Genomic DNA, 16,143 nt, shown 5'->3' with positions numbered 1-16,143 from the left:
TTTCGTTAAGAAAATCTGATCAGCAATCCCTCCAAAATGGTCTTGATGTGGAACAGCATATTAATCTCGTTCAGGTTACTGTTGGTTTTTTTGTTTGTTTGTTTGTTTGTTTTTTTTCCCATAAAATTCTGCCTGTAACAAGAGCCATGCTTTACTATGGACGCAGTCTCACATATCTGCAATATCCACTATGGCAAGCTTCTTTAAACAGCTAGGGTGTTCTGCTGTACATCTATTTATCACATTCTTTTTAAGCAGCAGAAAGTCATACAAGTTCCCCTATACAGTATCCACTGACAGATTGATTTCCTTGAACACAGAACTCTGGCCTTCTGTATTAAATCCTTCATGTCTGACAGATCAAGTCAGTAAGAACAAAAAGAATTCCCTCCACGTTAACTGTGTAGATTTCAGCTGGTGCTAACAGGGTTTCTTTCTTGCTGTGGTATAAACAGACTGATTCCAAGTTTGAGGATTACAGAGTTGTCTGGAAATGCTGCTGGCGATAGGATTTAGACTGCACTGCAGCTCCTACCAGCTGCTGAAGGGTAAGAACACACTCAAGAGGGTGGCACACGGTGAGTAACAAAACTTGTCAGAATTATCAGAAATTGTACGAATGTATGTGTGTCTTCACAGAGGACTCACCTGTACATCAGGTCCAGAGGAAAGTTTAGGAAAAGGCCGGTTCAATTCCACTGCCTTCTTTTCTTCTTTTTCAGGTGCTTTAAAAAAAGACAAAAAAAAGTGTTGTCAACGGCAGAAATAAAGAAAGCTGGGTACTTGTTTCCTTTGTGCATTTATTTCCTTGTGTCCCATGAGAGAGAGAGAGAAAGGCTACAATGTGCAAGCCATTCAGCATTTATCCATGAAGCAGATCCTGAGCAAACTGAACTTGCTCAATATGGGAAGCACCTCACTGGGGCAGGCATTAAAGCATCTTATTACCTGTTAGTTTTGTGCTCCATAAAGATTTCTGCTCTGCTGGGGCAGGTCCGGGTTGTGCTGAGGGAGCTGGCACATCTCCTTCACTCTGCTGCATCCGCAGAGCTTTCTCACGCTTTATTTCTTCCAAGGTTTTAACACGCACTTCTCCTTCTGGCTTGACTTTTCCTGCCGGCTCCTTCGCCTGCCCTTTGCTGGGCCCGGACAGAGCGAGCTGCTTCTTGGACTCACCCTGAATTTTGCTCTTGCTATGGCATTCTCCTGCTTTTTTCTTCTCTTCTACCAAGCGATTATTCTTTTTTTCAGACAAGGCTTCAGAGAAAGTTTGCATGCGACCTGCACGAGCAGCTCTTGCCCCTGCGCTGGAATCTTCAGTTTTACCGTGCCCTTCAGCCTCGGCTTTGGCTTGAGGTTCGCGTCTCTGAAGAGCTTTCTCACGACGGATTTCCTCCAGTGTTTTCACATGGATCTCTCCCATCGGCTTAGCAGCCTTCCCTGTCATCATCAAGAAATGAGGAGAAGCACCAACATTTAAAGAGAGTCCAGCAATATTTTAAGTCTCCAAAATTTGTCAGAGCACTAAGGAAAACTCATCTTGAGCGTTCCCAATAATGCATCTTAGAACAATATCCTTAGAACAACATTCTCCTCCTCCTCTGAGCCACTTGTATTTTGAAGACCAGCCCTATCCAGAGAGAACTGCTACACAGAAATGCTGCTTTACTTTATTACTTTTTCAGACTGCATTTCAAATTCCTGCTCCTGGCAGTGGTTCTATTCTAATTGTACGTAACGGTTCACAGAAGCAGCTAAAAACCTCGACAAGGCACAAGTAGAAAATAAACACACACCTAGAGCCAGAGTTCTGATAGTGGCTGTCAGAAGAGCTTCAGCACTCAACCAAGAGGCGTCAGTTCTTTGTTTTCGTTTAAATTAGTTTGTAGGGATGTATGAAAGCAGTCCAAGTTCGTGGAAAGGACGGAGGAGAAAGCATATTTAAGATCTAGCTGTTACCTCTCTCAGTACTGGTCTGTTTAGGAGGTAATCCCAGCCTGTCCTTCAGAGACTTGGGAACTCGAACTGCAAAACAGAAAAAGAACGAATTAGGGAGGCTGCATAATGTCAACTTCAGGTTCACATTTCAAAACAAGACAGGAAAGGTAGCTTTGAATCCCAGTGATTACGACCTCAGCCAACATGCAAAAAGAAACATCACTGGAAAAGGACAAACAGAAAGACTAAATACGAAACCCAGGAATCCAATCCAGATGCCCGTTTAGTACCTGTCTCTCTCTTGGGTGCTTTGTCAGCATTTCCCGGAGCCTCTACCTTCTTCCCCAGCCTTTCAGCAAGGCTGCGCTTCACTGGAAGGCTGCCTACATCATCTTCAGAGAAAACAAGGAATATTGTAAGAACTTTTCTTTGCAGGAAGGTTTGAGAACAGTCAACAATAAGCTTCTCTTTTTCAAGCATATTTTCATAGAATTGCCTTTCAGCTGCTAAATGATTTTTTTTTTTTTTTTCCATTTCTGCCGTCAACACAGATCTCCACTGCAATGTATTTTCCTTTCATACATCACAAATACTCTTTAATGCAGTCATATATAGAAGGCAGCACCTACGTAACAGCTCGTAAAAAGTTCTCACCCGCGGAGGCTTTCCGTTTTCCTTGTCTATCAGCAAGATCTACTCGAACCACAGGTTCCTCCCCTAAAACAAAAGGGAATTTTTTTTTCTATTTCACAGAAACCAGTAGCCAACAGAAATATTATCCTGTTAGCCCATGTCCAAAAAACCCTAGTCAGACACTGTTTTGACAGCTAGACCACACAAACTCATATTTTAACTATAATTAACATGGAAAAAAAATATTAATAGTCTCAGTGCTTGCTTCAAATTCCAGCTGAGATAGTAGAGAGTGAATCTGAGTCTGCTTGACACCTATACTTTGTGCAGAACAAAGCTGCATAAGCAAGCAGAATATTCTTAGGTGCAAATGCTGAGAAATATTCCTTTCTAAGGTGAATGTCTACGAGTAAAAGTACTTCCACACTTTTTTCCCTTTAAAAGGCATTTGCACAGCTCTAAACAATTTATACACAAACACCTGTCATACTGTGTCCACACCTGCCACTGTACGCCTCTTTAATGCTTCAGAAATTGCTTCTTATATAGCACTGGCTTCTACAGCTCGCTCTTCTCGTTACTCTTCTGTTTTTCAGTTACCCCCCTATTGGCATACTGACACTTTTTTTTTTCTCCTGCCACTGCACTTAACCTGAGCACCAAATCTTTCCAGTACAACCAGGGACTTTAAGCATAAAAGCACGTTTTGAACAGAAGGCAGCACCAGAAGGCTAACATGGGTGAATTGTTTTAATTATTGCTTAACCCTCCAGTTTAGGAGTAATGAAATCAAAACAAAAGCATTCATTATTACCTTTCTTGGAAGACACTGTCACAGTTCTCACCACTGTCCGGACATTTTCCTCTTCTGGAGCAGGAAAAATCATAGAATCAACGGGACGAAGAGAAGATCTTGAAGAACCTTCTGTTCAGAGCAACCAAAACATAAGGAAGTTTACCCAACGTAAAAAACTATCACAAAGAACAAAAAACTTTAAATGATTTGTTACTGTCAAAAATACAGCAAGCAGAGCATGTAAAGAAGAGAGGTGACTAATTTGCCTCTGGTTGCCCTTTGGACTCCCATTTAGAATACCAGCTGGCTGAGAATCAGGTTGCTTTATGCCCCCAGCTAAAAATGGAAGTCTGTCCCTCAAGCAGCTCCCAGTCACCATCACCTGCCGTGAACAGGATAAGAAAGTAGGCAATATTAACTCACCACCGTGTCTCTTATTTTTTTCCTTCATCTTCTGCCATTTGATTTCCTCAAGTGTTTTTATTCCAAAATTCAGATTGCCCTCTGAAAACAGGAAACAGTTCATGAGACAGGCTTAGAGGCACTCACTGAGGACCACAGGTCCTCAGGCTTCTTAGCGCTCAGGAACTTTCTGAAGTATTTCGAATAAAGCCTGTCAACACTCCTCACAAGTGAAAGAGCCATAGAACCAATGGCATTTTGCCCCTCCTTTCATCCTTCAGGGTTCAAAATGTAGTTTTAATTTTAATCCATTTACACAATATTAGATCCCTCTATCGTTAGATATGGCTTATCAACAGTGGTTGCAAGGCTGCACGTGCAGCCATTTAAACTCCATGCTGTGGCCCTGTTTTGTTCTCCAAAAGTAAAGAAAAGGAGTTCACCTTTCTGACCCAATGGGCACATGATGGTATTAATGGCAGAAATGAGATCATGGAAATAACCGACTCCATTCAGCACCCCTACATTTTGTTGTGTTTTTACACCACGCTGCTTTTGACTTAACTGTCAAGTTCTTCTGATTTATCCTACTAAGGTGCTGGCATACCTTGTTTAGTAGTAATAGAACTGCCTTTCCGAGTGGAAATCACCCGTAATCCATTTTTGCCTTCCGCAGCTGGATGCTGGACGGGAATTTTAGTTTCTTCTCCTTCCTCAGAAAGTTGGTCTGAAGGGGAAAAATCGATTCAGTTATGCATAGACCAGGTTGGTCATGATTACGTAGCTCATGCAGTGACACTTCAGCCCATGGTTCATATAAAAAACTTTGTTGCTGTTTTGTTTTGTTTGTTTGTTTGTTTGTTTGTTTGTTTGTTTTTAAACAGCTACACTGACCTGATGAACTCCTAAGTAGAATACACTAGGACAAAACATCTAGGACTCTAGATTCTCTCTGCAGCTTTAACTACTACACAACACATTGCTCTTCAGACAGAAAAAAGAAATTTCCTTCCTAGTTTCACATAGAACTTTACACAAAAGACCAGCTAAAGCCAGGAGTGGTTCTAAGCTTTCCTCCAACGTTTCAGCTTCTGTCCACTGACTGCCAGACAAAGCCACCAGGGACCTGGCCAGACTGCCTGCCCTATCGCTAGTCAGACCTCAGGTCATCTGTGATTTATACACTCATTTACAGCACAGATTCCTTCCAAGAACCAAAGATTTAACACATTCATTTACAGCACAAATTCCTTCCAAGAACCAAAACATGCTCACCATCATCATCTTCATCATCATCTGCAGCATTGATTACAACTGGAGGGTGTGTAGGGCTTGGGACATTTTCAGAGTTTTCCACTTTCGTCACCCCCTTAGCTGTGGAGAGGGATTTGACTGGACAGAAAGTTTGTTTTGCTGCAGTGACATCTGAGCCACTTTCAGATCATCGTCCGCGCACTCAGGCGGACTTGGCAGTGTAGCTAGAGGAAGAGGAGGATCATCGGTAATATGGCAGTTTAAAACTTTGACCACAATGCAAAGAGATGGTAGCAAAGGCAGATAACCCGCACAGACAACGAATTCAGCATCTCCTTTTGCCCATCCCATCACTGCTTACACCGTGAACAATGATTTCCCTTCCAACAACAACACATCTCCCTACCACCCAGCAAAAGCGGAAACAACAGGAAGCAAACTGCAAGGCAAACATCACACAAAGCAAAGAGAAGCTGAGCACGAAAGCAGAAAACAAACACCAGCAGTACACTCGGTGCAGTACACCTATGACTGCAGACCTTTTCCTGCCCTCACAAATGAACAGTTACCTGACGCCCCCTACAGGATTGGCACCCACTAAGTAATACTCAAAATTAATTCTTCAGCGCTTAAAGAAAAAGGACCTAAACTCACTCTTGCTTGGTGGTAAGAATTGTCCATCGATGTAACGTCCCTTTGCATGATGAAAAGCACAGTTGGCTTTCTGACAGCCTCCCGGCTGGTTCTCCCAGTAGCAAGGAATCTCACTGCGCTTTTTCTGAAGACAGAAAGAAAGAAAAGCTCGTGATAACATGCACCTGAGGCTTGCAAAGAGATGCACAGCTCCAGATCGTGACAGCTGTCACAACACAGTGCTGAAACAGCATTCCAAAGGTCAGTTTCTCAGTTAAGTGTAGTATTTCTGGGCATATTCACAAAGTTTGCATAAGCTGTAACCACTATGCACATTTAGTTTGGTCATCACTCAGTTTGAGAAGACAGGCACTCTCAGACATCACTTGAGGGCGGCTTAAACTAATACACCTAGGATTATACTAGGATTATTCAGAGGGAAAAAGAACATCTGAAATTGCCTAGGTTAACCCTGTCTAGAACTACTTCTTGGAGACTTAGTTCTGCTGCACCTTTAACTTTCCCCACTTCCTACCCCAGGCAGCTACAACAGCGTTATCTGAAGGACTGTGGGTCAGAAGACACCTGATAGTTCATTATCAAGCCTGCTCCCATGAGGATAGAACAGCCTGTTTATTACCCCCCTGCTCCAGCACGTTTTAGCAGTCTATTTAACAGCTATTCTGCATCTCTTGAGAAAACTGTCAGCATCTAATAAAAAAAAATAAACAAATATCTTGCTAAGACATACCTAAGGCATTGATTTTATTTCCCTCTGCTTCCTCCCACCCCCTCTCTTGGTAACAGAAACCAGTATGATTTTGAAGCAAACAAATCTATCCTGCAAAAGCGCAATCAGTACACCTACGGCACTGAAAAATGCTTTTGTGGATTTATTTTGAGAACACATTGTTAGGCACTCACGTCAATTTCCATGTGTCTGAATCGGCAGACATTCCTGAAACAACGACCCTCCTGCCACAGCTTGCAGACCGTCTCATTGCCCAGAGCAGCTTCGCAGTGGCGGTAGGCACATTTGTCTCCCTGGAACCAAAAGGAAACCAACAAGGAAAATAGAGTACAGCCTCAAAAATGGCCATGCTGCTGCCTAATGGTGCTACAACTGAATTCACAATCTATCTGGTTCTCAAGTTAACCAAAGACCAGTGTGCTTCCTCCTCCTAATCTACTCCTTCCTGAAAAAAGAGGAGAAAAAAGCAAAGCAAAGGAAAGCCAGCCATACCTTGCTACAGGTAGAATAGAAATAGAAGTAGCAATCGTCTCCTTGTTTAGACATGCCGACGAGTTCTGCTAACAAGCTCGGGTTCTCTCCACAGGGACTTCCTCTGCTCTTGGAGAGAGCTGTCTTCACCCTTGCTTGGGCTGAAAGTCTTCTACTGGCTTGTGATCAGTGAAATCTTCTTTTTAAAAGTAACCCGAAAGAAAGTAACAAGTGAAAAATAATGAGGAACAAACATTTTTCCAGCTTTCTTCAGTTAATCAAATCAAGTTATCAGTCTCTCAAAGAGAGCAAAGCCTTGAAATCAGCTGTTACATGAACTAACTAAATATTAAAGTTCTGTAAAGCTGCCAGGAGCTTTGTCAGCAAGCGTTCTCTTCCACATCCTCAATAATATGACCTGGAGCACATCTGGAAGCCTGAAAACGGAGTCACTCCTTAAAAAACCACCTGATGATACATGCAAGTCAATAATCAACTATGGCTACAAATAACTTCTCTAGAACACAGTAAGGACGCATTAAACAGCACGTTCCAGGCCCTGTGGGTCTTCGATTTCACCTACCTGGACAACCTCAGCAAAGTTATCGATCTTCAAAGGCTTCCAGTTAACTGCTCCTGTAGGCCGAACCAAGACTGAATCCGTGAATTAATAATAAAGGGGTAGGAAGAATTTTCCTCCTCACTTTGCCAAGGGAACCTCTCATCCACAATTCAAACAAAGGATGCGCTTTTAAACAGCTTATAACTAAGAGAGGAAGCAAGTCCATTTGAATGCTCTCTCAGACTGGATGCAGCCACGGTTAGTTAGCTCTTCAAAAAAATAAAAAACAAAAACCAAAACAAAACAAAAACAAAAAAAAAACAGCGCATTTAGAGATGAACTCGTGATTCAAAGTGGCTGCAAAAATGAGGCTCCATCTTCCACAGCCGGACAATTTAACTTTTTTTTTCTTTTTTTTTTTTTTAATTTAAAATTCAGCATGTTCCAATCTCTGGTCTTCAAGATTTCTTCACCTATTAAGAAAACACAAAAACCTTTCCCCGTCTTTATTACCTGTACAGCAAAAAACATACCAGTGCATCTAAATCCACAGATGTGCATACGCATACACACATCTGTGTTTATACACACACGAGGAGGGAGTGAGAGAAAGTTAGCGAGAGCGACACTGAAAATCAGAATTTTTGCCTTTTCGACACAGAGAGCGCGTAAAAATTCTCTCATTTTGAGGGAACTAGAAAAAAATGGAGGCTCTGCAAAAGATTTTGATGAGTATGCCTTCGAGGCCGATGCTTTGTAACATGAGGGATCTGGGGGCCAGCACACAAATATGCATACGGATGTACATGCATACAGGATAAACATATCTATACACACAAGCGTGCACAGTAGATGTTGTATGATCTCCATATCGAGAACAACTCGTAGCCCTGATCAGACATGTAGAGTTGCAATCAATTAACAGCAGCAAGACAGCAGATCAAGGGTACAGCAAGCTTTGAGAGGCAGGGGAATGCTCACTTTGCCAGTGGCACGGCTGCATGATACCAAGGATTTTGAATTACTTTGATTTTTTGGAAGCAATTTGGTTTTTCTTTCTGCGCTGTAGCTGTGGTGGTTTTACCGTGCTGGGCAGCTAAACCCCACAACCGCTCTCTCACTCCCCCTCCTTTAGATGAGGAGGGGGAGAAGTAAAGCAAAGAACAACTCACGGGTTGAGATAAGGATAATTTAATTAAAGGGAAAAAATTATAATAATTAAATAAAGACTACCATGAACTAAACAATTTAACTAAGGGGAAATAAAAAGGGAAAGGGGAGGGGAAAAGGAAAAATAAAAAGAAGGGAGGAAAACAAACAAACAAAATAAATGAAGGCTATATGGAAGTGCAGAGGAAAGAAATTACTCTCTACTTCCCACAAATGAGCCATGATTGACCACGTCCTTGAAGCAAGGCCTCAACGCACGCAGCCGGTGTTCGAGAGGAGGACCGACGTTTTCCCAACGAGAGCCCACCCCTCCCCTCTTCTTCCTGTTTCCACCTTTTATTGCTGAGTGGGACATCACATGGTATGGAATATCCCTTTGATTGGTTTAGGTCAGCTGCCCTAGTGATGTTTCTCTCCTCACCTTTTTGCCCACCCCCTAGGAGGGTTAGAGAAAGGCCCAATGCTGTGCCACTGCTGCTCAGCAGTACACACAACACTGGGGTGATAACACTGCTGTTCCAGCTACAAGTACAGAGTACGGCACTGTATGGGCTGCTGCAGGGAAAGTAAACATTCCAGCCAGACCCAGTACAGTAGCAAATACCACAGGTTTGCCATCACGTGCTGTTCCCTAATCCATATATCCATCATCAGCCATTGCTGCAGGATCATGAAAGGTTAGAGAAGACGACTTAGGTCCAATTTAACAGCCAATGAGTTTTCGATGAGCAGAGCTGCAACAGATTTTATTTCGCCACAAGCATTTTTTTTTCTTTTTTTCTGATATGAAGTCAGAAATTTTGATTTTTTTTTTTTTTAAAGACACTAAATGTCACAAAACCTGCAACCAGACCAGATAAAGTTCAATTCAGAGTGATTCTGAATCCTTTCATTAAAACGCTGCACATTTCTGTGCAAATTATTTCTGACTCTTCTGGACAAAAGTGGATGAAATAGTTCTTACAAATTAATAATAAAAGGTTGGAAGCTTTTACTCACACAAACACTAGTGAATTTTCCAGGAAATATTGTTTTGGCAGGGAATTTTCCCAAATCTAAAATAAAGAGAGGAAAAGTTGGGTTCTCATATTAGTTACTGCTTTTGCCTGCTGGACAAAGGGAATAAAAACAGTAGTTAAGTGCAAGGTTTCCTTCTCTTCTTTAGTATGGGTAGGAATCGTCACTTCGGACCTTTAGCACCTTCAGAAACACACCCAGTGCCATGCAGGTTCCTCTGCAGCTACTTCTAACAATTACTGGTGCTCCTTAGCATGGAAGTTTGACTCAAAACACTCTCCAGATTTAGCTCTTTTGACTGCCCAAGGAGCTCATCATTTTGCTTGTTGCCTTCCATTTTCCTGAACACACCGGGAACGCTGTTCAGAATCTGAATGGATCTGGTCTAAGGAATGGGAAGAAAGCAAAACCAACGATACCTTGCAGTATTCCAAATTCCAAAAAAGCAGTCTCATTTTAAAAAGGACCTCAAAAGCTTTTTTTTTTTTTAAACTGACATCTGCCAACATAGCAATCCAAGCGCTAAACCAACTGAAGTTGCCCCTGAAAGCCTGAATAAAAATGAGTAACTCTGGTGCACTCAGCAGGTCTGTAATAGAAGTTGGTAAGGGTTTTAGATTTCTTTTTTTTTTGCTCCAGGGTGCTGGTAAAATTTTTGCATTAAGAGATTTTGAACCTTTTGTACCAAAGAATTAGAGATGCGCTACAGTGCCAGTAGCTGGGGGTCTGGAAATACACACCAACAAGTGTCATAAGCTTTGCCTTTGCTGAAGGAAGATGAATACTACAAAGAAAATCTGTCTAGTTTGTTTTACAGGCTTGTCTTTCTCAGTACGGAACAAACTGACCTCCCTGGTCTAACTTTGCAGTGCCTATTCTGCCTTTGTCCTGCAGAGAAGAGCAAGAAAGGAACAAATCTATTTTTGCACCCCAAAAACGCATTAGAGGAGGATTATCACACCCACCTAAGGGTACTTCCTTGTTTGTTTATAAAGCACAAAGCATTTCTCTTGGACAGTCTCTGTTGCTGGCCTCTTTTGTGCCTTCCATTTATAATAAAGATATTAAGATGCTTACCCCTTGCTTGTTTTTTTTTTTTATTTGTTTGTTTGTTTGTTTTTGTTTTTTTTAAAGAACAGTGGAAGTGGAGAGTCGGATGACAAGCAAGAACAAACACTAGAAACTCCTTGTTCTGCCCCTGCTTTTTAATCACCCAGCATCACCCCGGCTGCAAAACAGCCTCTGCTGATTTACCTGCTTGTTAAAGCACCCCACAGGCTGCAAGTGCGGTGTGCTAGGTGTCAAGTTATATTTAACGGTGCACACGTAACCATTCATCTTCCCACAGTCGAAGCACAGAACAGCCTCTTGCTAACACAACTCATCCCTGCTGCTGCAAGAAACCTCATGGCCTGCAGGAAAACCTCAAGCTAAGAGTTCCAAAGCAAAAGCAGAAAACGCATCATTTGTACTCTTTCTATTTGAGGGAATTCTAGCTGCTAAATGCTGCCTACATCTGAGGGCACGTTCTGAGGCTGCCGGGAAGGACACTCAACACCCACTGACAGCAGGAGTGCAAAGATGCCAGCCAAGAAGGCAAAGGTTAGAGCTGAACGCTGCCTCAGCTTCCTCCAGCAGCCAGCTGGGGGTCACCTTTCACCACGCTCTCTGAGACTCGGAGCCCCGAGTTACCGCAGCCGCCACGTACAGCTGCTCCTTGCTGGCCCAAACTATTTGAACAGTCTTCAGACTTCAGGGACCTGTTTTACGACAGCCTCAAGATCAAATTCATCTGTTCCTGAAGGCGCTGATCGTCCTGCTGTTTCTGTAGCTGTCAAAGAACAATCCTGAACTGAGGCACTCGTCTGATCAAACAGTGCTTCGGCACAGATTTGTCTTTAGCTTGACACATCAAGGTGAAGAGGAATCGATTCTTGCAAGCAACCTCTCAAGCAGGGATCTAATAAGGTGACCAAAACGACAGATCTGTTGTGCAGATCTGAGCACGTCACTCTGCAGGGAATCACTTTCAAGCCTAAGATGTTTCACCCATCTCCCTGCCCCAGAGCGACACAAGGAAAGCTCTTAAGCAATTGCTAGCCTCTCCTCAGTGCTCACGAGTCCCAAATCACTAATTTTACAATATATAAACCATGGCAGCTGGCACCTAGATGGCACACGGTGACACTGCACACGTTGGCAGTGCTGTCAGGAGCTGGAAAGTCAGGGGTGAGGGGGTTAAGGGAAAACCACACATCAGTTTAGCAACTTGGCTCCCGTAGGATACTTCCTACGGCAGGAGTTTTAGCAAAGTCCCTCCCTCAGAGGGACCTGCTGGCTAATTAAAACAGGACTTCTGCTGGAGCAGTCAGAAGGCAGCAGGGTATCAGGAGATATCCAGTGGGCATCACCGTCAGCCTGTGGCAGTTTGGGGTCCAGGTATCAGTGGTTATGCGTGGTTTTCTCTGCTTCACTTTCTCCAAAGCTGTGAAAAAATAGTTCTTTTACAGCACTGTACAGTCACACGTTACGGATGGAACCAGCTGCATCAACTTCCAGTACGACGGTGTTGGAAAAAGGTGCCTTTGGTGGTCAGGAGCACAACAGCTCTGGTGAGGTGTTATTTAAGTGTGTTCTTACATCTGAGTTTCCTCATAGCAGTATGTAGCTGAGGGGGTCCAGGTTTCCCAGGTAAGATTGATGTTTTTTCTCCTACCAAGCACCAGCTCAGTATACAAAGCTCTGTTAATAACACCCAAGCGTGTAGATGTTAAACTGAAACTGCTTTTAAACCTATTTGTTGTTACGAAAATAGCTTAATACACCATCTTCACAGGGTAAAAATTCACATGGAAGGACAAAAAAACCCAGAAGCGCTTCCTGAGCTTCAGTTTACCAACAGCACCATCGGATTTAGATCCTGGCCTGGCAGCCAGGATGCAGGGTCTGTAAGCATTGCTGCGATGTGCAAGTGCCAAGGCAGGTTTCTGGCCTGCCCTGAATAAAATACCTTTTTTTTTTAATACAAACAGCGTGCCAGGTACGCTGTAATGCCAATGTGCCAGCTCAATAGAGGATGTCAAACAACAGAGGCGTTTATCCTAATTTCTGGCATGAAAACACTTTTAACAGCATTCTTTTCATGAAGAAAACCCTCTCTATCTTCTCCAATGCTCCAGGATCTGCTGCACCTGCAGGAGCCGCGCTGGTACAACCCACATCTTTGCCAAATCTTTTCAATAATTGTGCTTTACCTCGGCAATGTTGAGGTCACTCCTCTTCCTCCTCCAGCTGAGCAAGCAGCTCGCTGGCTCTGCCACACCGCAGGTGCGGAAGCGAAAGCTGGGAACACAGGAGTCAAACTCTCAGTGCTCACAAAGCCACCAGGGCAGAGGGCTGACACAGAGGCACCCCGGATCCGCTCTCCCTCCCCGCTGCGAGGCTCGCAGCAGCCCCAACCCGAAGCACACACAATGCTTCGCATGGTGATGTCACCGCTGATTCTGAGTCCCCACGTGAGGATCTGCTTCACCACTCTCAACGTTGGTGTTGGTTTTTGATTTTTGTTTTTTTTTTTTTTCTTTTAAACATTCTCAGCTTATGGGAAACCATCAGGTAAACCACAGATCGCTAGGGAAGAAGGCCCACACGAGGGAAGTCCGTGCTTTTCTTCCAGGCAGTGGCACGTGCTTTAACACGCCGCGTTCGACAAAGCAGCTCTCCCCGTTTTGCTCAGTGGCAACAGGCACGACTGCAACGCACACAGGTGTAGGCAGCACCTGCAGGTCCCAAACCCTTAACCCGTTTTTAGAGAGCACCAATTTTTTAAGTAGTGCTTTTCCCTTAATCCATGACCCCTTCTTTCCTTTATTTCTATCGGGTGGCTCTCCTCCATTTTCCTCCTCAGTGTCTGAGCAGACACTGGGAATCGTTTCCGGAGGAAGGGCACGGCTGAAGCTCCTCCATCTACTCTCCGAGAAAAGAGAGTATGTTAAAGAATACATCTTTCCTTTCTTTTCCCTTTTTTAAATACAATTTCTGAAATCAACGCTGCGGCCTGGCAGCAAATACCTACGGGACTAAAGGTGATTCCTCATCCCCACTGTAACGTTGTAGTTAACCTCCCAACGAACCCATCTCCCCAGGAAGCGGCCATTTGAGATGGGAAGGGGCAGAGCAAGAGGAAGCTCTCCTTAGCCTAGCTCTTCCCCCAACACCACCTCGCCACCCAGCACCAAATTCAATTCACCTGCTCCGCCCGATCACTCGAACGGGCGTCCGACGCTGGCACACGCCGCAGCGGTGGTTCTGACGTGCCTTAAATCACCTCTCCGCAGAATATCTCGGGTCTGTACGCTCAAATAACGCAGTATTTGAGAAATAACGCCCAGAGCTCACACTCTGAGTGCAGCCCAACAGCACCGAAGCACCGGTAGGCTAAACATTCCAAACCTGGCAACAAGGCTGACCCAAGCAACAGCACGGAACCCTTCTGCACCTTCAGCGTGGACATCAGCGTAAGGAAACACAGACCTCCTCGATCCAAATTTTAAGCGAGAAACGCAAAAGGTCACCCAACCGGCTTGTTTTCAGCAAGCTAAAGGAGAAATTAAGGCGACAACCGGGTGCATCCAGAGTTAGTCAGATCCTGAAGGCAGTTCCTTGGGGGAACGGAGGAGCAACGCGCCAGATGAGGGCTGCCTTACAGCGCACCCCTTAGAGGCACTGCTACGGAAGGAAGGCAGAAGGTTGGAACTCGAAAGAACTAGCAAGGCGCCCGTTAAGGGGGAAATCTTTCATTTTTTTCTCAGCAGAACCTCCCCTCTCCCTCCCCCCCCCCCCAACCCCCCCATGAAGGCAGACCGGGGACTCTTTGCTTCCTTAGGGAGAGGGCAGGGACGGGGCAGGGTGGTGGGACAGATGGCCAGAGGTTCGGATGGACGGACAGACAGCCGGACAGAGGGCCCAGCAAGGCCTGACGAAGAGCTCAGGAGCGGGAGGGAAGGGCAGGGCGAGGGGAAAGGCAGAGAAGTACAAATCTCTTTTTCCTTGTGATAACTTTTCTTGACCAAAAAACACGATTGTGAATGAGGCAAAATGAAAGATGTAACATGGGGACGTGCGGATACTCACGATGATGCAGCCTTCTATCCGCATGTTCACCTGCTCATAGAGCCACACCTGGATCCTCGACCTCTGCAGAACGAAGGAGGAGAGTAAGTCGGGCCACAAACACTGAGCACTTTTGTTCTCTCATGTGTTCAGAAATACCTGCTAGCCACAGCCACGACAGCTCCCAAACGCTCCGAGGAGCAACTCTCAGGGGCAGTTCCAATGTGCAATCTGACATTTGAGCGTTATACCATCGGGTGAATACTACACGTTTGGTGAAGAACACGTTTCCAGTCACAAGGGAACACCCCTGCACGCCCGGCTACACGAGGGGGAAATGCCGGGCTCCTTGTGCCCACCAGCACACCGCACAGCTCTCCATCCCCCACAAACCCGTCCCGGGACACAGCCAGGAGCCGAAAACTCACCGAGGGGAATCCCCAGACCCTCCCCACTCCCCCCACACTCCCCAAATCCCCATCCCCGCCCCCTCCCCGCGGTACTCACGTTCTGCAGGTAGCGGAAGATGAGGTTCTGGGGCGCTGCGTTAAGGGCTCAGCACGGGGACGACAGTTCCGGGCTCGGGACAAGGCCCCAAACCCCACAGCGAGGCCTCAGGGCCCCGCGACAAGGCCTCAAGGCCCGGGCCGAGCCCCCTGAGGTCCGAGCCGCCCCCCACCCACCTCCCCGGCACCCCCCAGCCGCAGGAAGGATACGATGGGCTGCACCATCACCTTCTGCACCTTCTGGCCCTGCCCGCGGTACGCCATGGCTGCTGCCGCCTCGCCGCTCCCGCTCCCAGCACCGCAGGCAGAAGAGGCGAAGGCTGATGGTAGAACAGGGCTTCTTGGGGTGAAGGGAAAGCGAGGGCAGGTGGGCGCAGTCTCTGAGCTCTCCTCCTCCTGAGTTTGCTTTTTCTCCCCCATTTCTGAGCCGCCAGAAGTCCCCGTGAAGTCCTTCGGCACGATGAAGGCCTGCGTGAGCTCCAGCAGCAGTTTCGTCGGCGGAGGTTTTCCCTGGTGGGGCCGGGGCGTCACAGCACACACACACACACACACACAGAGACGCGTGGTTTTGTCCAAACATTAAGTATTTACAACAAATTCGACAAGCGCTTTTCCTCTGCCAGCAGCAAATGCCTGAGGGCCCCCACAGCTTCACAAATCATAGCGGGAAGTGCCTACCGTGCCGCGAAAAGTTCGGAAAATAATTCAAAATTGATCTGCTAGGGGAAAAAAAACGATGGCTGGTGGCAGGGTACACAATACACCCGAATCTCAGCTCTGTCCTCCGCAGGGTCAGTGCCCACGCCCAAGTGCGATGCTGATGGCACCCGAACATTTGCTGTAGCAGGCAGCAGAGCCAGCAGCTCAGGGGAGCAACTTTTAAAACCAAGAGGCACTT

General features: G+C 45.5%; 2 protein-coding genes across 2 annotated transcripts; both read right to left on the bottom strand.

Annotated features, from left to right (window-relative positions):
- Positions 1 to 4,375: 4,375 nt before the first annotated feature.
- Positions 4,376 to 10,937, bottom strand: LOC311428449 (zinc finger CCCH domain-containing protein 11A-like). Its single transcript, XM_084539893.1, has 7 exons — positions 10,882 to 10,937; positions 7,462 to 7,514; positions 6,900 to 7,074; positions 6,581 to 6,700; positions 5,678 to 5,801; positions 5,045 to 5,247; positions 4,376 to 4,496 (listed from the first exon to the last, which is right to left on the bottom strand). Exons 3-6 carry the CDS (start codon positions 6,951 to 6,953, stop codon positions 5,132 to 5,134), a joined length of 414 nt encoding a protein of 137 aa, XP_084396019.1. The 5' UTR covers positions 6,954 to 7,074; positions 7,462 to 7,514; positions 10,882 to 10,937; the 3' UTR covers positions 4,376 to 4,496; positions 5,045 to 5,131.
- Positions 10,938 to 14,489: 3,552 nt separating this feature from the next.
- Positions 14,490 to 15,803, bottom strand: LOC311428451 (uncharacterized protein). Its single transcript, XM_084539895.1, has 3 exons — positions 15,456 to 15,803; positions 15,247 to 15,273; positions 14,490 to 14,823 (listed from the first exon to the last, which is right to left on the bottom strand). The coding sequence occupies exons 1-3, from the start codon at positions 15,663 to 15,665 to the stop codon at positions 14,509 to 14,511; spliced, it is 552 nt and encodes a 183-aa protein (XP_084396021.1). The 5' UTR covers positions 15,666 to 15,803; the 3' UTR covers positions 14,490 to 14,508.
- Positions 15,804 to 16,143: the final 340 nt, after the last annotated feature.

Source organism: Aythya ferina (assembly GCF_964211825.1).
Source record: "Aythya ferina genome assembly, contig: HAP1_SCAFFOLD_81, whole genome shotgun sequence".
Lineage (NCBI taxonomy): Eukaryota > Metazoa > Chordata > Aves > Anseriformes > Anatidae > Aythya > Aythya ferina.
Note: the sequence above shows the minus strand (reverse complement) of the source record. Positions and strands in the feature narration are given on the sequence as shown.

Bases quoted from the DNA above. Each gene is read 5' to 3' on its own strand.
- LOC311428451 (XM_084539895.1), bottom strand. From the start codon at position 15,665: ATGGGGGAGAAAAAGCAAACTCAGGAGGAGGAGAGCTCAGAGACTGCG. The intron at 15,274-15,455 runs GTATCCTTCCTG...GCAGCGCCCCAG, and splicing joins AGGTGATGGTGCAGCCCATC to AACCTCATCTTCCGCTACCT. The intron at 14,824-15,246 runs GTGAGTACCGCG...TTCGTTCTGCAG, and splicing joins TCTTCCGCTACCTGCAGAAC to AGGTCGAGGATCCAGGTGTG.
- LOC311428449 (XM_084539893.1), bottom strand. From the start codon at position 6,953: ATGTCTAAACAAGGAGACGATTGCTACTTCTATTTCTATTCTACCTGT. The intron at 6,701-6,899 runs GTATGGCTGGCT...TTTTGGTTCCAG, and splicing joins TCTATTCTACCTGTAGCAAG to GGAGACAAATGTGCCTACCG. The intron at 5,802-6,580 runs GTGAGTGCCTAA...TTCTGTCTTCAG, and splicing joins TCAGACACATGGAAATTGAC to AAAAAGCGCAGTGAGATTCC.